Here is a 23,543-nt window from a genome sequence, read left to right as displayed (position 1 = left end):
GACAGTGATGTGGTTAAGAGTACTGAGGTTCAGGGAAAGTGAAACAGATAAAACTTTACCCTACAATGATTACCAGGTGAGAATTAATATTTGCTATGGGATACTTTACTCACTTTGTCTGTTATTAATTACCAATAAAGTCTATTTTTGTAACCATGATGCTTTATCCCTCCTCAACATTTATGTAGCATTTGACAAGGTCATGACCAGCCTGTTAACAAGGTTTAATCAAGTCATACGATAGGATTTTTTTTTATGAAGTCAATATGCCATTGAAAATCCAGTCACATGTCACTCAGCAGGGCTAACTTTTCTAATACTTTTTACAGAGAGTGCATGTGGAAGCTACTTAATTTTAATGATTTCTCAGGAGATTGCTCTCTGATGAATTGCAAAAGCACACACTATAGAATCATTGATAGCAAATTCTGGATTTTCACATCATTGAGTCTGTGCACCTCTAGAACTTGCTGTCATTTTCAGTGCGATAACGGCAATGAATACATGACATTTTGTTGCCAATCTTATCACAAAATCTGAACCACATTGATCACAGTGGAGGCATAGGCCAAATATGAGATATCTTGGTAAAAACGAACCCAACAAAATTGGTCTTAGGTGTATAAACATAGAATACAGGAACAGGAGTCAGCTATCATGGCTGATCATTCAACTCAGTACACCGCTCCCACTTTCTCCACATACTCTTTGATCCCTCCAGTCCTAAGGACTATATGAAAACACTCAATATTTCGGCTTAACTGCTGTCTGAGTGAAGAAAGTTGCTCTCAGCTCAGTCTTAAAAGGCCTAGCTTGTATCCTTAAGTTGTGGCGCCTGGTTCTGAACTCACCAGTCATCGGGAACACCCTACATGCATTTATGCTGTCTCAATCTGTTAAAATCATATAGGTTTCTGTAAGATCCCTCCTCATTCCTCTAAACTCCTATAAATGTAATCCATACCAATCCAGTTTTGCTTCATTTATAGTCCTTCCACCCCACAAATCAGTCTTGTAAATCTATCTTGCATTCTCTCCATAGCCAGAACATCCTTTCTCAGGACAGGAGATCAAACCACACACTGTAATCTAGGTATGGTCTCATCAAGGTTCTGTACAATTGCAGCAAGATATTCCTACTCCCGTACTCAGCTTTTTCCTGTGAAGGCCAACATACCTTTTGCCTTCTTCAATGCCTGTCGCAACTCCATTCTTTGATGACTGGTGTACAAAAACAGCCAGTTTTCATTGAATCTCCCCTTTCCCAATCTACAGCCATTGAAATAATAACCTGCCTTCCTGCTTTTGCTTCCAAAATGGATAACTTCATATTTATCCACATTATATTTCATCTGTTATGCATTTGCCTATTCACGCAACTTATCCAAATTACACTAAATTATCTTCCTCATGGTTCATTCTCCCACCCAGCTTTGTACCTTCTGCAACTTAGAGTCAGACAGCATGGAAACAGCTCCTTCAGTCTAATTCTTCCATGCCAAATACGTTTGCCAAACTAAACTAATTCTACTTGCCTGCATGTGGCCCGTATCTCTTTGTGCCCTCATCTAAATCACTAATATATATTGTGAATGGCTTGGAAAGAAGCACTGATCATGTAGTACCACAGTAGTCACCACTTTGAATACACTTAATGACATAATCTCGACAGTGCTCTGCAGCAAAGAATTCCATAATTCACTTCCTTAGAGAAAATAATTCCTCCTCATCCTTGTCTTAAATGGGTGACCCTTTATTCTGAGATTACACCATCTCTACCCCGTCAAACCTCCTAAGAATCTTATATGTTTTTCTCATTCTTCTAAACTCTGAAGAGTACAAGCCCAACTGACTCAATCTCTCATACAAAAATCACTCCATACCCAGGATCAACCTAGTGGACCTTTTCTGGACTGCTTTCAATGCCAGTATACTTTGCTTAGATAAAGGAACCAAAGTGCCCTCAGCCATAGCCTCAAATTCCATCCTTTTTGACACTCCTTTCTCCCTGCGATCCTCAAAACAAGTGCTTTTTGTTCAGCCACATAGAAACTGCTTTCGCTTCCATTCACTTTCCACTCACTTTGAATGAGTCTTCAAAGTCCATTTACTCAAACAAGCTTCCTGAAACCCTTCATTTTTATTTTGACATCCACAAAACTTAATATCTGTGAACAGCCATAAGAGTTTAAACTGTGTTGCTGGAAAAGCGCAGCAGGTCAGGCAGCATCCAAGGAGCAGGAGAATCGATGTTGCAGGCATGAGCCCTTCTTCAGGAATCACTCATTCCTGAAGAAGGGCTCATGCCCGAAACGTCGATTCTCTTGCTCCTTGGATGCTGCCTGACCTGCTGTGCTTTTCCAGCCACACAGTTTAAGCTCTGATCTCCAGCATCTGCAGTCCTCACTTTCTCCTAGCCATAAGAGTTTGTCTACCTCAAAGGTAACATCAATGCAACTTATATTTGACTATGCTACCACATAGAGTCATAGAGATGTACACTATGGAAACAGACCCTTCAGTCCAACCCGTCCATGCCGACCAGGTATCCCAACCCAATCTAGTCCCACCTGCCAGCACCTGGCCCGTATCCCTCCAAACCATTCCTATTCAGAGATCCATTCAAATGCCTCTCAAACGTTGCAATTGTGCCAGCCTCCACCACATCCTCTGGCAGCTCATTCCAAACCCGTACCACCCTCTGTGTGAAAACGTTGCCCCTGAGGTCTCTTTTATATCTTTGCCCTCTCACCCTAAACCTATGCCCTCTAGTTCTGGACTCCCCGACCCCAGGAAAAAGACTTTGCCTATTTACCCAATCCATGCCCCTCATAATTTTGTAAACCTCAATAAGGTCACTCCTCAGCCTCTGACGCTCTAGGGAAAACAGCCACAGCCTGTTCAGCCTCTCCTTATAGCTCAAATCCTCCAACCCTGGCAACATTTTTGTAAATCTTTTCTGAACCCTTTCAGGTTTCACAACATCTTTCCGATAGGAAGGACACGCAATATTCCAAAAGTGGCCTAACCAATGTCCTGAACAGCCGCAGCATGACCTCCCAACTCCTGTACTCAATACTCTGACCAATAAAGGAAAGCATACCAAACGCCTTCTTCACTATCTTATCTACCTGCGACTCCACTTTCAAGGAGCTATGAAGCTGAACTCCAAGGTCTCTTTATTCAGCAACACTCCCTAGGACCTTACCATTAAATGTACAAGTCCTGCTAAGATTTGCTTTCCCAAAATGCAGCACCTCGCATTTATCTGAATTAAACTCCATCTGCCACTTCTCAGCCCATTGGCCCATCTGGTGAAGATACTGTTGTAATCTGAGGTAACCCTCTTCGCTGTCCACTACACCTCCAATTTTGGTGTCATCTGCAAACTTACTAACTACTTCTTATGTTCGCATCCAAATAATTTATGTAAATGATGAAAAGTAGAGGACCCTGCACCGATCCTTGTGGCACTCCACTGATCTCAGGCTTCCAATCTAAAAAACAATCCTCCACCACCACCCTCTATCTTCTACCTTTGAGACAGTTCTGTATCCAAATGCCTAGTTCTCCCTATATTCCATGAGACCTAACCTTGCTAATCTGTCTCCCATGGGGAACTTTGTCGAACGCCTTACTGAAGTCCATATAGATCACATCTACCGCTCTGCCCTCATCAATTGTCTTTGTTACTTCTTTAAAACACTCAATCAAGTTTGTGATACATGACTTCCCACGCACAAAGCCATGTTGACTATCCCTCATCAGTCCTTGCCTTTCCAAATACATGTACATCCTGTCCCTCAAGATTTCCTCCCAACAACTTGCCCACCCCCGAGGTCAGCCTCACCGGTCTATAGTTCCCTGGCTTGTCTTTAGCACCCTTCCTAAACAGTGGCACATTTGCCAACCTCCAGTCTTCTGGCACCTCACCTGTGACTATCAATGATATAAATATCTCAGCAAGAGGCCCAGCAATCACTCCTCTAGCTTCCCACAGAGGTCTAGGGTACACCTGATTAGGTCCTGGGGATTTATTCACCTTTAACCGTTTCAAGACATCCAGCACTTCCTCCTCTGTAATCTGGACATTTTGCAAGATGTCACCATCTATTTCCCTACAGTCTATATCTTCCATATCCTTTTCCACAATAAATACTGATGCAAAATACTAACTTAGGATCTCCCCCATTTTCTGCGGCTCCATACAAAGGCTGCCTTGCTGATCTTTGAGGGGCCCTATTCTCTCCCTAGTTACCCTTTTGTCCTTAATGTATTTGTAAAAACCTTGGATTCTTCTTAATTGTATTTGCCAAAACGATCTCATGTCCCCTTTTTGCCCTCCTGATTTCCCTCTTAAGTACACTCCTACTTCCTTTATACTCTTCTAAGGATCCACTCAATCTCTCCTGTCTGTACCTGACATATGCTTCCTTCTTTTCCTTAACCAAACCCTCAATTTCTTTAGTCCAGCATTCCCTATACCTACCAGCCTTTCCTTTCACCCTGACAGGAATATACTTTCTCTGGATTCTCATTATCTTATTTCTGAAGGCTTCCCATTTTCCAGCCGTCCCTTTACCTGCGAACATCTGCCCCCAATCAGCTTTCGAAATTTCTTGCCTAATACTGTCAAAATTGGCCTTTCTCCAATTTAGACCTTCAACTTTTAGATCTGGTCTATCCTTTTCCATCACTATTTTAAAACGAATAGAATTATGGTCGCTGGCCCCAAAGTGCTCCCCCACTGACACCTCAGTCACCTTCCCTGCCTTATTTCCCAAGAGTAGGTCAAGTTTTGCACCTTCTCTAGTAGGTACATCCACATACTGAATCAGAAAATTGTCTTGTACACACTTAACAAATTTGTCTCCATCTAAACTTTTATCACTATGGCAGTCCCAGTCTATGGTTGGAAAATTGACATCCCCTACCATAACCACCCTATTAGTCTTACAGATAGCTGAGATCTCCTTACAAGTTTGTTTCTCAATTTCCCTCTGACTATTAGGGTGTCTATAATACAATTCCAATAAGGTGATCATCCCTTTCTTATTTTTCAGTTCCACCCAAATAACTTCCCCGGATGTATTTCCGGGAATATCCTCCCTCAGCACAGCTGTAATGCTATCCCTTATCAAAAATGCAACTCCCCTTCCTCTCTTGCCTCCCCTTCTATCCTTCCTGTAGCATTTGTATCCTGAAATTAAGCTGCCAGTCCTGCCCATCCCTGAGCCATGTTTCTGTAATTGCTATGATATCCCAGTCCCATGTTCCTAATAATCTGCCTTCCCTGTTCGGCCCCTTGCATTGAAATCAATGCAGTTTAATTTATTAGTCCTACCTTGCCCCTGCCTGCCCTGACTGTTTGGCTTGCTTCTGTTCTCAACTGTACCAATCTCAGATTGATCTTTTTCCTCACTATCTCCCTGGGTCCCATCCCCCCACCTTACTAGTTTAAATCCTCCCAAGCAGCTCTAGCAAATTCGCTTCCAATTTAGTACAATCCATCCTTTTTGTACAGGTCACTTCTACCCAATGATAATATATTAATTCAATTTTAAAATCAATGTCATGTCATAGCTTTACAAATTAGACAGAAAATGCTGTGACAGTCTTTGAAAGCCCTCTCATGTTGGACCAGTGTATACTTCTGTCAGGTATGTGAGAAACTTTATCCCAAATGCAGCAAAACGGCGATGCCTTTCACCACGTCAATAGTCCACCAGCTACAATGTTTGTTTCAGTTTGTGGCCTTGACAGCAGCCTGCAGATCAGGGAGCATGGCTTTTTGGGGTCCTGGAAATGAACATCTTCAAAAACCGCTATACCTCTGTTCAGACCTTCTTTGTACAGGTACATTTCAGAAGGAGTGGGCTGATTGCTTCTTCCCTATCACTGTTACCTCAAAGTCAGTAGGCAAAGAGGATGAGACTGCCACATGGAGGAAGAAAGATCTGACAGAGAAAGTCATTCTCACCACCAGTCAAGAGGCATCTTGATGCTTGTTTCCACACCTTGTGGAATGTGCCTATGCAGAGGAAGTCTGGAGAAGAATGCAGTGGTGTTTGTCAAGGTTCGTCCCGAGCAGCGCCGTGACGCGGGACTCCGTGCTCTACGGCCTGTTCCCTGGGACGCACACCGAGACGAACATCAACTGCACCTGGAGGATCATCAACTCGGTGAAGGACGCTCTCTGTGTGGTCCAAAACCTGTTGATCTTCCAGCTGAAGGAGTTGACCCCGACTGAGTGTTGCAGACTGGCACATTCCAAGGTCCAGGACTACGTGTTGAGGGAAGCGCTGAAGCTTGGGGCAGCTACCGCCAAGGTGCAGTGGGGAAAGACCACCGTGTAACATCTGCCTGCCTAAGAAGAACAGGGGGCCTGTGCAGTCATTTGGGCTCTGCTGACGCCTCAGCTAAAAATGTAATCGTACCGACCTGTAAATTGGAATGACTACTCTGTTTCGGTATGCAAAGAAATGGAATGTCTACATATGTATGGCATGTCCAGTTGTATAGATCATCAAAGTATTTATGAATAAGGCATATTGTTGAAATTTTTAAAAATCTTGATGCTTGTTTGAAAGTTGTGGCAATGAAGCATTCTGCTAAACAAGGTTAACTGACAGCTAAGAGATCGGGTCCTCCATCTGCAGTATCGAGGGACCTATCACTCAATCTGATGAATGTCTGCTCAAAGGTGCTTTCCCGCAGAAGATTTTCTACCAGGGACAAATCCAATGTAGCCATTTCACCAATGACTCTACAGCCAACAAAGAGGTGCAACCATTATTTTCAAAGCCTTCGGAATGGGTATTTCTAATACGAATTAATGAAACAGTCGATTGGGCTGAACACCAACAGCTAATGAAACAGTACGAAGGACAAAACCGATGTATAGACGAACACAACGAAATGAAACTTACGCGAATAAAATGCAAAGCAGCCTGGCGTTTTTCTTCTGGTAATTTGGTAAAAAGCTGTCCCATCTTCACAAAAGGAAGCAGACGTGCACTGCTGTGCTTGCTAAAACTGATTAAACACGTTATTCAGGTATAACAGGAATAGATGAAATTATAAAGCTTTAGACATAGTTGTACGTTTTAAAAATATTCATCAGCAAAGTAAATGGGCGTTTTATTACGGTTTCGCGACCCGACTGATTAGTTTTGCTGTCCAAACCTAATGCGAATCTGCTATGCACAATTTCCACGTCACTGTCCTGCAACATCAAGTTTTTTTTCATGTGCTGAATATTTCCAGCAGTCCCCATTTTAAAAATGAAGTTCCCGTGTTAAACAAGGTTAGGAATATCTACTGGATTCGAGCCGAAAACGCTTCTAGGAAGTTTTGCACTGCCAAGGTGCACGGGGGAGTTTGCGGAAAAGTTTCTTCCCTTTGCCCCATGTGATCTTGAGAGCAATCGCAGGGAAATCCGACGATCAGAGGCGAAAACGTCGAGTTTAATGAGCCCGAGTGAAATATCGGCGCAGAGTGTGAAACGTGCCCTCACCGCAAACTTCCGAGGCAGCGGGCAGTGCTTAGAGCAGCAGCACGAACCATCGTGTGCATCACCTCTGTTACTACCTTCAGTTCAAAGGCGCCGTCACAATGACGGGCCACTACTGCGTCAGCAGCATTCCAACACTCCGAGACTCTTGCTGAACAGCGGTAGTGTCTCTACCTCTGAACCAGGACAACCCGGTTCTCAAGTCCTCCCTACTCCAGAGGGACATTAATATTTTATTGCAAAAATACATTTGATCATGAAAAAACTTCATAAGTACATACAATAGGTCCTAAGACAGTTCTGTAAAGTCTTTGTAGAGAAAATACAAACCACTCATCAGAATTTGACCTTCCTCTGAACTTCCCTGCAGTTACAAAACAAAGATATGTTCTACTTACACAGGAACTATTTCCGTTAATGTTGAGACACCAAGAGATTGAAAACTGAATAGAACCTCATTATACTTTGGTGGTCTCATTATAAGATGGTGGTCTTTCTCCACTGCATCTTGGCAGCAGCTACCCCACGCATTAGGTTGTCCTTGAGCACATAGTCCTGGACTCTGAAATGTGCCCCTGCAACCCTCAGACAAGGTCAACTCTTTACATGAGAAGACCAACAAGTTTGGAGCAAACCAAAGAGCATCTTTCATCAAGTTGATGGTCCTCAAGGTGCAGTGCCTGGGAACAGACTGTGCAGCAGAGAGTCATCTGTCACAGAGTTGCTTGGGGCAAAACTCAACAAAACCTCCATCTCTCTCCAGATATTTTTTTTTGCAAAGGCACACTCCAGAAGGAGATGTATGACAGTCTCTGATAGGCGCTTTGAGGGAAGTTTGAGGGAATTCCTGGTGAAGGGCTTGTGCCTGAAACATCGATTCTCCTGCTCCTCGGATGCTGCCTGACTGGCTGTGCTTTCCCAGCAACACACTCTCGACTCTGATCTCCAGCATCTGCAGCCCTCACTTTCTCCTATATTCCCAGCACCTTCAGATAATCTGACTTGTCGATGAAGGGAATAAAACATTGTTTGGCCCAGTTCCCAATGAACATAGCCTCATTCTTGCCGCAATTTATCTGAGCTCCCGAGGCTGGTTTGAACTGAACAGATGCTCAGGAGTCTGCGCACTAACAGCAGATCGGAGCAGAAAATGGTGACATCATCCACATACAAGGAGGCTTTGACTTGCAGCCTCCACTGTCTTGAATAGTCACCCCTTTCACAGAGATGTACAGCATGGAAACAGACCCTTCGGTCCAACCCGTCCATGCCGACCAGATATCCCAACCTAATCTAGTCCCACCTGCCAGCACCCGGCCCATATCCCTCCAAATCTTTCCTATTCATATGCCCATCCAAATGCCTCTTCAATGTTGCAATTGTACCAGCCTCCACCATTTCCTCTGGCAGCTCATTCCATACACGTACCACCCTCTGCCCGAAAATGCTGCCCCTGAGGTCTCTTTTATATCTTTGCCCTCTCACACTAAACCTATGCCCTGTAGTTCTGGACTCCTCAACCCCAGGGAAAAGACTTTGTCTATTTATCCTATCCATGCCCCTCATAATTTTGTAACCCTCTATAAGGTCACCCCTCAGCCTCCGATGCTCCAGGGAAAACAGCCCCAGCTTGTAGCTCAGATCCTCCAACCCTGGCAACATCCTTGTAATCTTTTCTGAACTCTTTCAAGTTTCACAACATCTTTCCGATAGGAAGGAGACCAGAATTGCATGCAAAGTTCCAAAAGTGGCCTAACCAATGACCTGTACAGCCGCAACATGACCTCCCAACTCCTGTACTCAGTACTCTGACCAATAAAGGAATGCATACCAAATGCCTTCTTCACTATCCTATCTACCTGCGACTCCACTTTCAAGGAGGTATGAATCTGCACTCCAAGGTCTCTTTGTTCAGCAACACTCCCTATGACCTTACCATTAAGTGTATAAGTCCTGCGAAGACTTTCTTTCCCAAAATGCAGCACCTCGCATTTATGTGAATTAAACTCCATCTGCCACTTCTCAGCCTATTGGCCCATCTGGTCAAGATCCTGTTGTAATCTGAGGTAACCTTCTCACTGTCCACTACACCTCCAATTTTGGTGTCATCTGCAAACTTACTAACTGTACCTCTTATGCTCGCATCCAAATCATTTATATAAATGATGAAAAGTAGAGGACCCAGCACCGATCCTTGTGACAATCCACTGGTCACAGGCCTCCAGTCTGAAAAACAACCCTCCACCACCACCCTCTGTCTTCGACCTTTGAGCCAGTTCTGTATCCAAATGGCTAGTTCTCCCTGTATTCCATGAGATCTAACCTTGCTAATCAGTCTTCCATGGGGTTCCTTGTCGAACGCCTTACTGAAGTCCATATAGATCACATCTACTGCTCTGCCCTCATCAATTTTCTTTGTTACTTCTTCAAAAAACTCGATCAAGTTTGTGAGACATGACTTCCCACGCACAAAGCCATGTTGACTATCCCGAATCAGTCCTTGCCTTTCCAAATACATGTACATCCTGTCCCTCAGGATTCCCTCCAACAACTTGCCCACCACCGAGGTCAGGCTCACCGGTCTATCGTTCCCTGGCTTCTCTTTACTGCCGTTCTTAAACAGTGGCACCACGTTAGCCAACCTCCAGTCTTCCGGCACCTCACCTGTGACTATCGATGATACAAATATCTCAGCAAGAGGCCCAGCAATCACTTCTCTAGCTTCCCACAGAGTTCTCGAGTACACCTGATCAGGTCCTGGGGATTTATCCACCTTTAACCGTTTCAAAACATCCAGCACTTCCTCCTCTGTAATCTGGACATTTTGCAAGATGTCACCACCTATTTCCCTACAGTCTATATCTTCCATATCATTTTCCACAGTAAATACTGATGCAAAATATTCATTTAGTATCTCCCCCATTTTCTGAGGCTCCAGACAAAGGCCGCCTTGCTGATCTTTGAGGGGCCCTATTCTCTCCCTAGTTATCCTTTTGTCCTTAATATATTTGTAAAACCCCTTTGGATTCTCCTTAATTCTATTTGCCAAAGCTATCTCACGTCCCCATTTTGCCCTCCTGATTTCCCTCTTAAGTATACTCCTACTTCCTTTATACCCTTCTAAGGATTCACTCAATCTCTCTTGTTTATACCTGACATATACTTCCTTCTTTTTCTTAACTAAACCCTCAAATTCTTTAGTCATCCAGCATTCCCTATACCTATCAGCCTTCCCTTTCACCCTGACAGGAATATACTTTCTCTGGATTCTTGTTATCTCATTTCTGAGGGCTTCCCATGTTCAAGCCGCCCCTTTACCTGCAAATTTCAAGGTTGCATTCTTCCTGAATGCTCTGTACAATACGCAAGCAAGGCAGGACTCAGTGGGTAGCCTTGCCTGGGCCCAGATTTGATTAGGGAGCTTTCTCAATCTGACCCTGAGATTCAGGAAATCCTTTTATGCCAAACCGTGTGCCAAAAAGCCCACCGACAGCACAGTCTCCCAGTTGTTCCCTTGATTGCGATTGCAAACTGATGTTGGTGAACAGCAGTCAAAGCCAATTGAAGATTCCATCCCCAAAGCCCATTTAGAAGAGTACATCCCTCATGTAGGTGTGTGAAAGCCTGCCAAAGGCATTCTCCTGGTCCAGATTAATGAACCATGGTGTTTACCCCCCCACCCCCGTCCTACACAACAGGTGTTTTTACCTGCACATAGGTGATCATATTCCTGAGGAACACAACACTTTCTGAGATCTTCCTGCCCAGTACAGCACAGGTTTTGTCAGGGGGAATCACCAATCCCAGAGCAGACCTGACCTATTTGGCAATGACCTCAGATAAGATTTTGTAATCCACATTTGACAGTGAAATTGGTCACCAATTTCTAATTTCCTCCCTCTCCCCTTCCACTTGTAGATGAGGGGGATGATACTCTTCTTCATGGATTTGCAAATGCTACCTGCTAAAAACATACTGTTGTACTCCTCCAGCAGGATCTGGCCAATCAAGACCCAGAGAGTTGAATACAACTCAGCTGGAAAGTTGTCAGTTCCAGGAATATTACTCTTCTTAAAGTACTGGAGGGCCTTGGTTAGATCATCCTGAGATAACAGCTACTCCAGTATTTCCAGTGTGCTGTCATCTAAGAACTTGTGATAGAGGACAGGAATGACCGGGAGGCCTCAGGATATCAACTGAGGTGATGTTATACAGCCATCCTCTTCCTTCAAGCTGCTGATCACAAAGTTCTCCCAATGCACCTTCTGGAAAAATGAAGGTGAGCACGTCTCATCCTGCTTCATGTTACGGATCCTGGAACAGAAGTTTATCATGGAGGCCTCTGAGGCAAAGAGCAGGGCTTGCTTGCTCTTCATCTACTGGAGATATTCCTTGACACTGATTCCCATTGTCTGTTGCAGGAGTGGTTTTGTATCCTTTTCTGGAGTTAGGACAGTTTTCCCATCTCTCTGTCTCATCACCTGGACACTTTGAGAGTGAAGGACCTCTTGATGCTGCTTGACTTCTTCAACTGTTTCCATCAGGAATACATCAGCCCTTTGAGATCGCCCAACTGCATCAACAATGCAGTTGAAGTCATCAACCAGAATGACTGGCATGAATGTTTCCAAGAGCAGTGGGAGCTGCTGTAGGATGGCCAAAAACACACTCTTTACTGCTGGGGTTAAACATTAGTTACCATCAGGAGAGCATTTGTGTACATAACATCTGCTACGAGGTGCCTACCCAACACCTCCTTAACCTTGGAGATGGTGAAGTTGCCTCTTCACAGCAGAATATCCAGGTTAGACTATGTAATCCCCCTCTGCAATGTCCTTGTTTTTCTGCAAGCCTTGCACTGCTTTTGTTTTCCTTCTGGAATCCTCAGCAATCCAAGATGAACTGCTGCACAATAAACGTCTGATTTTCTGGCATATCTTCTTCACAGTCATCATGACTGTGTTCTAGACTCCCTGGCCTGGGGCTTGGATGCTTGCAGCAGTCATAACTCTGGTTGGCTAGGCACTAAATTGGCGTTTGGCTGAAGCCAACATAAAAATGCACCAATAGTGCAGCTCAGCTCAACTGATGATTCTCCTATGTCCAATCACAATCCAGTGGTGATCTCAAAGCTCTCTGATGGCTTGCAACTTGGAGTAGGCTGAGAAACTCCACAGGTGTATAATAACATCGTGAATAGATTGATTTGAAAATATCACCATGAAGAGGATACCTAAGCCACGTGAAAGAGTGTTGGCAGAAATCAACCGTCAGCAGACTGCTGGTGATTAAAACACACAAATATTGATTACAATGATAAAAACAGCCATGGATTTTTGTATTAGAGGTCAACACCCCAAACTGTTACTTATAACATATCTTTTATTTTCCAGGTTTATATCTATGGCAGATGCCAGTGATTCAAATTGAAATATGGCACCTATGACGATAATTAAGGAAAGCTTAATCATACAAAATTATACTCTACTTGATACATCAACTCTGTTTCTCTCCCCAAAGATGCTGCCAGAGCTGCTGAGTATTTTTGGCATTTTCTATTTATATTTCAGATTTACAGCATCTACAGTATTTTGCTTTTATTGTAGTGTCTGTAAACAGGTCTGGGCATTCCCTATCAGTGACCATCCATCGACACAGTTAATAATGACCAATTAAACTTTGTTTGGGGGTAATATTAGTTGGATGAATATGCTCAAGGGTTGTCTGTTATACTCCTGTGTTGGGTCAGCCATTTCCATTGCACATGATCTTTATTACCCATTTGAATAACTTTACAAGTAGCTGGTGCTTCAGTTTAGTGTCTTATTTGAAGAACAGCACAGTCATCAAGCTGTGTCAGTAATTGACACTGACATTCCTTTAGATTATGCACAGATGTATGGATTTTAATGGTGCATTTTCACTTTTATTCTAATTTCCAAACCAATGTTAAAATGTTTGTTTTTTTAGATTACTTACAGCGTGGAAACAGGCCCTTCGGCTCAACAAGTCCACACCGACCCGCCGAAGCGCACCCATCCACACCCATTCCCCTACTCCTAACACTTATGGGCAATTTAGCATGGCCAATTCACCTAACCTGCACATTTTTGGACTGTGGGAGGAAACCCACGCAGACACGGGGAGAATGTGCAAACTCCACACAGTCAGTCGCCTGAGGCGGGAATTGAACCCGGGTCTCGGCGCTGTGAGGCAGCAGTGCTAACCACTGTGCCCACAAAAAGACAGCTAGTGTAAAAAGACAGACATGTGTAAAAAGACAGCTAGTTGAAAACCCATTGCTGTTGGAAGATGCAAAGGCTCTGCTTTTTATTTCTTCACCAGCCATGGTTGCCAAAAGGTACCTAGTAGCGTCAGAGTTTGAACTGATGTCTCTCCACAATTTGCTGTGATGTATTGAGAAACTAAGCAATGAATTTATTTTCCGGTGTTTTTAGTAAACTGAAAAGATATCAACTGGAAAATTGTAGATTCACTACTTGCTTAGTCAATACAACGTATTGAGGCAAAGATCATATCCTACAATATATAGGTATTTGCAATCTAAATCAAGGTCAACATGACCTTGTGACAGAATGTACAAGGGGTATCTTAAAAAGGAAGTTAGGAGAGCGAAAAGCAATCATGACAGAATAAACGTCGACAAAATAAAGGAAAATAAAGGAAATACATTAAGGGTAAAAGGGTAACGAGGGAAAGAATACAGCCCATTTATGGACCACAATGATGATTTGTACATGGAGACAAAGGACCACATAGGGTTCTAAATGAATACTTTGTGTCAATGACAGGACTGTGATATACCTACAGAAATTATCATAAACAGAGAAGTTCTGAGTCGTCCAACAGGCTTAAAAGTAGATAAATCTCCAGGACAGGATGAAAGGTAACGGAGGCTGTTGAGTAAGGCAAGAAATGAAATAGCAGGGGCGCTGCCAATAATGTTCAATACCTCTCTGGCTACAGGAGAAGTGCAAGAGAACTGGGGAGGAGCAATATGGTGCAATTATCCAAGAAAGAAGCATGGGCGAAACCAAGAAACTGGAAGCGTGTCAATGTTAGTGATGAGAAACTATAGGAAGCAATTCTAAGGGATAGAATTAATCTGCACTAGGAGAGGATGGGATTAATCAAGAACAATCAGCATTTTTTTAAAAGAGGAGATCATGTCTGACCAACCTTGATTGAGCTTTTTGAAGTAGTAACCAGGTGTATAGATGACAGCAGCACATTCAATGTCGTCGACATGGACTTCAGCAAGGCTTTTGATAAAGTCCCCCATTGGAGATTGCTGGCAAAGGTATGACTCCATGGGATTTTTCTGTTTTTCAGCGGCAGCAACAACTCGAGGGGCCTGCCGGGAACGGTGAGCCACTGATTTGAGCCCTTAAAAATTTACCATGAGCATGGGAGTCCTCCATTTCTGTATTTCAGCAGCAGTAGCAACTCAAAGGGCGGGAGCTTGCACCAGGGGCCTGCCGGGAGCGGTGAGTCACTGATTTGTGCTTTTAAATTTGGAGTCAGAGAGCTGAGGTTTCTGGGAAAGGAGGGACTTCTTATATTTATTTTCATCTTGCTATATAAGACAGTGTTTTCTCAACCCGAGACCCCACCCAACCACCTCCTCTAACCTTAAAGATCAGGGGCATATCAGGTAAGCATCTCTTTTTTATTTTGTGACCAGGGGACTAGCAGGGATGGCAGTGCAGGGAGAGCAATGTTCCTCCTGCATGATGTTTGAGGTCAGGGACGCCATTAGTGTCCCATCCAAGTACATCTGCAGAAAGTGCGCCCAACTCTTGCTCCTCCAAGACCGTGTCAGGGAACTGGAGCGGGAGCTGGATGAACTTCGGATCATTCAGGAGGCAGAGGATGTGATAGATAGGAGTTACAGGGAAGTAGTTAATCATGGGCAAAAAGAAAGCTGGGTGACTATTCAAAAGGTAAAAAAACAGTCAGTGCAGGGATCCTCTGTATCGTACCCCTGAAAAACATGTATACCGTTTTGGGTACTGTTGAGGGGGACGACTTACCAGGGGCAAACAATGGAGCCCAGGACTCTGGCACAGAGCCTGTCCCTGTTGCACAAAAGGGAAGGAGGGAAAGGAGGAGAGTGTTAGTCGTTGGGGACTCAATAGTTAGAGGCTCAGATAGAAGGTTTGTTGGGAACAAACAAGACTCACGGTTGGTGTGTTGCCTCCCAGGGTCCGTGATGTTTTGGTTCGTATCTTTGGGGTCCTGAAGGGAGAGGGTGACCAGCCTCAAGTTGTTGTCCATGTCTGTACCAACGACATTGGTAGAAAGAGGGATAGGGACGTAAGGCAGGATTTCAGGGAGCTAGGATGGAAGCTGAAAGCTAGAACAAACAGAGTTGTTATCTCTGGTTTGTTACCCTTGCCACGTGATAGTGAGGCAAGGAATAGGGAGAGATATCAGCTGAACACGTGGCTGCAAGTGTGGTGCAAGAGGGAGGGTTTCAGGTTTTTGGATAATTGGGACTCATTCTGGGGAAGGTGGGAACTGTACAAACAGGCCGGTCTTCACTTGAACCAGAGGGGTACGAATATCCTGGGTGGGAAATTTGCTGGTGCTATTCAGGTGGGTTTAAACTAGCTCAGCAGGGCGATGGGAACCAGAGGTGTAGTTGCAGTGCACAGGAGGATGAGAGTAGGAAGGACAGGGACAGGATTTCGCAGCCACAGGAATGTGCTGGTTTGAAGTGTGTCTACTCCAATGCCAGAAGTATCCGAAATAAGGTAGGTGAGCTTGCAGCATGGATAGGTAGCTGGGACTTCGATGCTGTGGCCATTTCAGAGACATGGATAGAGCAGGGTGAGGAATGGATGTTGCAGGCTCCAGGGTTTAGATCTTTCATTAAAAACAGGCAAGGCGGTGAAAGAGGGGGAGGCGTGGCCTTGTTAGTCAAAGATAGTATAACGGTGGTTGAGAGAACATTTGATGAGGACTCGTCTACTGAGGTAGTGTGGGCTGAGGTTAGAAACAGGAGAGGAGAGATCACACTGCTTGGAGTTTTTTTTATAGGCCTCCGCAGAGTTCCAGGGAGATGGAAGAGAGGATTAGCAAAATTATTTTGAGTAAGAGTGAAAGGAACAGCGTGGTCATTATGGGAGACTTTAACTTCCCCAACATTGATTGGATATGTTATAGCTCTAGTACGTTGGATGGATCAGTTTTTGTCCAATGTGTACAGGAGGGTTTCCTGACACAGTATGTCGAAGGGCCGAAAAGAGGGGAGGCCACACTGGATCTGGTGCTTGGTAATGAACCAGGCCAGGTGTTTGAGTTAGTTGTAGCTGAGCACTTTGGAGAGAGTGACCATAATTCAGTTGTATTTAGTTTAGTGATGGAAAGGGATAGGTACATGCCACAGGTCAAGCGTTATCGATGGGGCAAGGGAAATTATAATGCAATTAGGCAAGAATTAGGATGCATAGAATAAGGTAGCAAAATGCAGGGGATGCAGACAATCGAAATGTGGAGCTGGTTTAAAGAACAGATATTGCGTGTCCTTGATAGGTACGTCCCTGTCAGGCAGGGAGGAAATGATAAGGTAAGGGAATCCTGGTTTACTACAGAAATTGCATCTCTTGTTAAGAAGAAGGAGGCTTATGTGTTGATGAGGCAAGATGGTTCAGATGAAGCGATGGAGAGTTACAGATCAGCTAGGAAAGAGTGAAAGAGAGAGTTAAGAAGAGCAAAGAGAGCACACAAGCAGTCTTTAGCAAATAGAATAAAGGAGAATCCTAAAGCTTTCTCTAGGTATGTGAGGAATAAAAGGATGATTAGGGTAGGAATAGGGCCAGTCAAAGACAGAAATGGGAAGTTAAGTGTGGACCCTATAGAGATCGGAGAGGTGCTAAATGAACATTTCTCATCGGTGTTCACTCAGGAAAAGAAGAATATTGTACAGAAGAATGAGATACAAGATATTAGACTAGAAAGGATCGACATTAGTTACATACAGGTGTTATCAATTGCAGAAGGAGTGAAAGTAGACAAGTCCCCTGGGCCAGATGGGATTTATCGGAGGATTCTCTGGGAAGCTAGGGAGGAAACAGCAGAGCCGTTGGCTTTGATATTTGAGTCATCATTGTCTACAAGTTTATTACCTGAGGACTGGAGGATTGCAAATATTGTGCCCTTGTTCAAGAAGGGCAGCAGAGATGACCCGGGTAATTATAGACCAGTGAGCCTTACATCTGTTGTAGGAAAGGTTTTGGAAAGGATTATAAGAAATAAGATTTATAATCATCTAGCAAGCAACAATTTGATTTCGGATAGTCAACATTATTTCATCAAGGGCAGGTCGTGTCTCACAAACCTCACTGAAATTTTTGAGAAGGTGACCAAGCATGTGAATGGGGGTAGGGCAGTTGACATGGTATACATGGACTTCAGTAAAGCCTTTGATAAGGTTCCACATGGTAGGCTGATGGAGAAAATGCAGAGGCACGGAATTGAGGGTGATTTAGCAGTTTGGATTAGAAACTGGCTTTCTGAAAGAAGGCAGTGAGTGGTGGTTGATGGAAAATATTCAGTCTGGAATCCGGTTACTCGTGGTGTGCCACAAGGATCTGTTTTGGGACCACTGCTGTTTGTCATTTTTATAAATGACTTAGACGCAGGCATAGGTGGATGGATTAGTAAGTTTGCAGACGACACTAAAGTCGGTCGAGAACTGGACAGTTACAGGTTGCAGGGAGACTTGGATAAATTGCAGAATTGGCTGAGAGGTGGCAAATGGAGTTCAATGTAGCTAAATGTGAGTTGATGCACTTTGGGAAGAATAACAGGAAGGCAGAGTACTGCATCAATGGAAAGATTCTTTGTAGTGTGGATGTGCAGAAGGATCTTGGAGTCCATGTGCATAGATCCCTGAAAGTTGCCACCCAGGTGGATAGTGCTGTTAAGAAGGCATACGGTGTGTTAGGTTTCATTGGTAGAGGGATTGTATTCCGGGACCGCAATATCATGCTGCAACTATACAAAACGCTGGTGCAGCCACACTTGGAATATTGTGTACAGTTCTGGTTACCCCATTACAGGAAGGATGAGGAAGCATTGGAAAAGGTGCAGAGGAGATTTACCAGGATGTTGCCTGGTCCCGAGGGAAGGTCTTTTGAGGAAAGGCTGAGAGACTTGGGTCTGTTCTCAATGGAAAGAAGGTGGCTAAGGGGGGATTCGATAGAGACATACAAGATGATCAGAGGATTAGATAGGGTAGACAGTGAAAGACTTTTTCCTAGGATGATAACATCAGCTTATACGAGAGGGCATAACTACAAATTGAGAGGTGATGGATTTAAGACAGATATCAGAGGCAGGTTCTTTACGCAGAGAATGGTAAGGGCGTGGAAGGTCCTACCTGCTAATGTAGTCAACTCAGCCATATTAGGGAGATTTAAACAATCCTTAGATAAGCACATGGATGATTTTGGGATAGTGTACGGGGACGAGATGAGAATAGTTCACAGGTTGGCGTAACATCGAGGGCCGAAGGACCCGTTCTGCGCTGCATTGTTGTATGTTCTATGATCCAAGGAAACGTAGTTAATTGAATTGGCTGACTGTCAGGAGCAGATGATGATGCACAATAGGTATTTTTGTGACTGGAAGGCGATGTCCAGTAGGGTTCTGCTGGGATCAATGTTAGGGCCCTTACTGTTTGTGGTACATATAAATGATTTGGACTTGAATATAAGAGGGTTGATCAGTAAGTTCAAGGATGATGTGAAAATTGATTGGGTGTTAAATAGGGAGGAGGATAGCCTTAGAATGCAGAATGATAGAGACAGGGTGGTCAGATGAACTGATCACCGGTACATGGATTTCAATTTGGTTAAGCGTGAGGTGATGCATTTGGGCAGGACAAACAAGGCAAGGCATGATGAATGATAGGACTCTGGGAAGCACAGAGGATCAGAGGGAACTTGATGTGCATGTACACCAATCCCTTAAGGTAGTGGGAGAGGTAGGTAAAGGGGTTAAAAAAATGGATACTTGCCTCTCTTAGTGGAGGCACAGAGTTTAAGAGCAGGGAGGTTATGGCAGAGTTGTATGAAATGTTGATTAGACCGCAGGTAGAATATAGTATGCAGTTTTGGAAACCACTTTATAGAAGCAATGTGATTGCACTGGGGAGGGTGCAAAGGGATTTACTGGCATGTTACCTGGGCTGGAGAATTTTAGTTATGAAGAAAGATTGAATAAGAGTGGGATTATTTTCTTTGGAAGGACATGATTGAGATACACAAAATTATAAGGGGCATACATAGGGTAGACAAAGGAATTTTTCTTCTTGGAGGAGGGATCAAGGACTGGGGGCATAGATATAAGGTAATAGACAGAAGGTTTAGAGGGGATGTGAGTAAAGAATTTTCACTCAGAGGGTGGTGCGAATCTGGAGCTCACTGCCTGTGAGGTGGTCGAGGCAGAAACCCGTGTGCTTATAATGCCAAGGCATATAATGCAATGGATTCTGGATCAGAGTGGTGCTGGAAAAGCACAGCAGCTCAGGCAGCATCCATGGATCAGTAAAATTGACGTTTCGGGCAAAAGCCCTTCATCAGGAATACAGGCAGAGTGACTGAAAGGTGGAAAGATAAATGAGAGGAGGGTGGGGGTGGGGAGAAAGTAGCATAGAGTACAATAGGTGAGTGGGGGTGGGGATGAAGGTGATAGGTCAGGGAGGAGGGTGGGGAAAGGTAGCAAAGAGTACAATGGGTGGATGGGGGTGGGATGAAGGTCAAAGACGAAGGTGGAGTGGATAGGTGGAAAAGAAGATAGGCAGGTAGGACAAGTCATGGGGACAGTGCTGAACTGGAAGTTTGGATCTGGGGTGAAGTGGGGGAAGGGGAAGTGAGGAAACTGTTGAAGTCCACATTGATGCCCTGGGGTTGAAGTGTTCCGAGGTGGAAGGTGAGGCACTCTTCCTCTAGGCATTGGGTGGTGAGGGAGCGGTGGTGAAGGAAGCCCAGGACCTCCATGTCCTTGGCAGAGTGGGAGGAGGAGTTGAAATGTTGGGCCACAGGGCGGTGGGGTTGATTGGTGTTGGTGTCCCAGAGATGTTCCCTAAAGCACTCTGCTAGGAGTAGAGGAGACCGCATCGGGAGCAACGGATACAATAAATGATATTGATGGATGTGACCAGCACTCCTCAAACATTCCAGAAGATTCCCCTGACCTCTGGAACTGTCATTAGCCATGCGGCTGGTGCAGCCACTATCCCCACGCTGATTGAAGACATCAATTCCACCCCCCATCATGGCCGCTTCCACAGCCACTTCCACCCCTCACAGTTCCTCATGCACCATATGTGACATCACTTCCGCACCTCACATCATCGCTGATGTCACATACTCAGTAACTTCTGCCCCCCATACTGCCATGTTTGCCACCACTTCCGCCCCCACCAACGCCACTCACCTGTATTCTGCTGACATGCCCCCCACAGATCCCACTGTCACCATCCCCACCCCCCCAGAACCCTGAGGGGAACACCACCCCTGCTCATGGGTCCACCCCCATTCCCCCCACCACCACACCCACTCCAATTATAGGCTCCGCCCCCATTCCCAGCTCCACACCCACATCAGATCCCAGCTCCCAGCCCTGCCGAGTTTTCACCATCCCTCCAGACCTATCCCACACTGAGGACGAATGATTAGTCCTCAGCAAAGTACTCACCTTCATCCCCCTCCTCCCACGCATCAATGAATTTAATACACGCCATGATGTCGAACACTTCTTCCGCTGCCTCCACCTCCGAGCTTACTTTCACAATCAGGACTCCCGCGCACCTTCCGAGGACTCCTTCGCCTGCCTCCAACACACTCCATCCACCTGGACACCCCGTGCTGGCCTATTACGCGCCCTCGACCTCTCATTGCCAACTGCCGCCGGGACATTACCTCAACCTGTTTACCCCTCTCCCCCACTCCAACCTCTCACCCTCATAACGCGCAGCCCTCCAATCCCTTTGCTCCAATCTCGACCTCACCATCAAGCCAGCAGATAAAGGGGGCGCAGTGGTAGTCTGGCGCACTGACCTTGACACCGCTGAAGCCAGACGCCAACTCGAGGACACCACCTCCTACCGCCCCCTCGACCATGACCCCACCTCCCATCATCTCCCAGACCATACAGAACCTCATCACCTCAAGAGATCTCCCACCCACAGCTTCCAACCTCATAGTCCAGGAACCCCGCACTGCCCGGTTCTACCTCCTTCCCAAGATCCACAAGCCTGAGCACCCTGGCCGACCCATTGTCTCAGTATGCTCCTGCCCCACTGAACTCATCTCTACCTACCTCGACACTGTCCTATCCCCCCTAGTCCAGGAACTACCCACATATGTTCAAGACACCACCCATGCTCTCTATCTCCTCCAAGACTTCCGTTTCTCTGGCCCCCAACGCCTCATCTTCACCATGGATATCCAGTCCCTCTACACCTCCATCCGCCATGACCTGGGCCTCCAAGCCTTCCATTTCTTCCTCTCCTGATGTCCCCAACAGTATCCTTCCAACAACACTCTCATTCGTTTGGCCAAACTGGTCCTCACCCTTAACAATTTCTCCTTCGAATCTTCCCACTTCCTCCAGACCAAAGGGGTAGCCATGGGCACCCGTATGGGCCCCAGCTATGTCTGTCACTTTGTTGGCTACGTAGAACAGTCCATCTTCCGTAGTTACACCGGCACCACTCCCCACTTCTTCCTCCGCTACATTGATGATTGCATTGGCGCCACCTCATGCTCCCGCGAGGAGGTTGAGCAATTCATCAACTTCACCAACACATTCCACCCTGACCTTAAATTCACCTGGACCATCTCTGACACCTCGCTCCCCTTCCTGGACCTCTCCATCTCCAATAATGACGACCGACATGACACTGACATTTTTTACAAACCCACCGACTCCCACAGCTACCTGGATTACACCTCTTCCCACCCTACTTCCTGCAAAAATGCCATCCCGTATTCTCAATTCCTCCACCTCTGCCCTATCTGCTCCCAGGAGGACCAGTTCTACCACAGAACACACGCCTCCTTCTTTAGAGACCGCAATTTCCCTTCCTACGTGGTTAAAGATGCCCTCCAACGCATCTCGTCCACATCCCGCACCTCCGCCCTCAGACCCCACCCTTCCAACCGTAACAAGGACAGAACCCCCCCGGTGCTCACCTTCCACCATACCAACCTTCACATAAACCAAATCATCGGCCGACATTTCCGCCACCTCCAAATGGACCCCACCACCAGAGATATAGTTTCCCTCCCCACCCCTTTTCGCCTTCCTCAAAGACTGTTCCCTCCGTGACTAACTGGTCAGGTCAATGCCCCCCTACAACCCACCCTCCCATCCTGGCATCTTCCCCTGCCACTGCAGGAATTGCAAAACCTGTGCTCACACCTCCTCCCTCACCTCCATTCAATATCCTAAAGGAGCCTTCCACATCCATCAAAGTTTTACCTGCACATCCACCAATATCATTTATTGTATCCGTTACTCCCGATGCGGTCTCCTCTACATTGGGGAGACTGGACGCCTCCGAGCAGAGCGCTTTAGGGAACATCTCTGGGACACCAACACCAATCAACCACACCACCTTGTGGCCCAACATTTCAACTCCCCCTCCCACTCTGCCGAGGACATGGAGGTCTTGCGCCTCCTTCACCGCCGCTCCCTCACCATCCAACGCCTGGAGGAAGAATGCCTCATCTTCCGCCTCGGAACACTTCAACCCCAGGGAATTAATCTGGATTTCAACAGTTTCCTCATTTCTCCTTCCCCGCCTCACCCCAGTTCTAAACTTCCAGTTCAGCACTGTCCCCATGACTTGTCCTACCTGCCTATCTTCTTTTCCATCTATCCACTCCACCCTCCTCTCTGACCTATCACCTCCATCCCACCCCCATCCACCCATTGTACTCTATGCTACTTTCTCCCCACCCCCACCATCTTCTCATTTATCCCTCCACCCTTC

The 23,543-nt window shown here is 45.5% G+C and overlaps 1 protein-coding gene across 4 annotated transcripts in view; it reads right to left on the bottom strand.

Annotated features, from left to right (window-relative positions):
- glrx2 (glutaredoxin 2) overlaps window positions 1-23,543 on the bottom strand; it is a 51,575-nt gene that overhangs the window by 24,562 nt on the left and 3,470 nt on the right. For 3 of the 4 annotated variants that reach the window (XR_011961119.1, XR_011961118.1, XM_072573910.1), the window contains exons 1-2: window positions 7,517-7,591; window positions 6,930-7,035 (exon numbers count right to left, since the gene is read on the bottom strand). Coding sequence is in view for 2 of the 4 variants with exons in the window: in XM_072573910.1 (XP_072430011.1) it covers window positions 6,930-7,035; window positions 7,517-7,575 (165 nt within the window). In the remaining 2 variants the exon portion in view is untranslated. Of the gene's footprint in view, window positions 1-6,929; window positions 7,036-7,516; window positions 7,592-23,543 lie in introns of those variants that run through there. The other variant, XM_072573911.1, reaches the window with a different exon arrangement.

This window comes from Chiloscyllium punctatum, chromosome 7, assembly GCF_047496795.1.
Source record: "Chiloscyllium punctatum isolate Juve2018m chromosome 7, sChiPun1.3, whole genome shotgun sequence".
NCBI lineage: Eukaryota > Metazoa > Chordata > Chondrichthyes > Orectolobiformes > Hemiscylliidae > Chiloscyllium > Chiloscyllium punctatum.
This window is presented reverse-complemented; position numbering and strand designations above follow the sequence as displayed.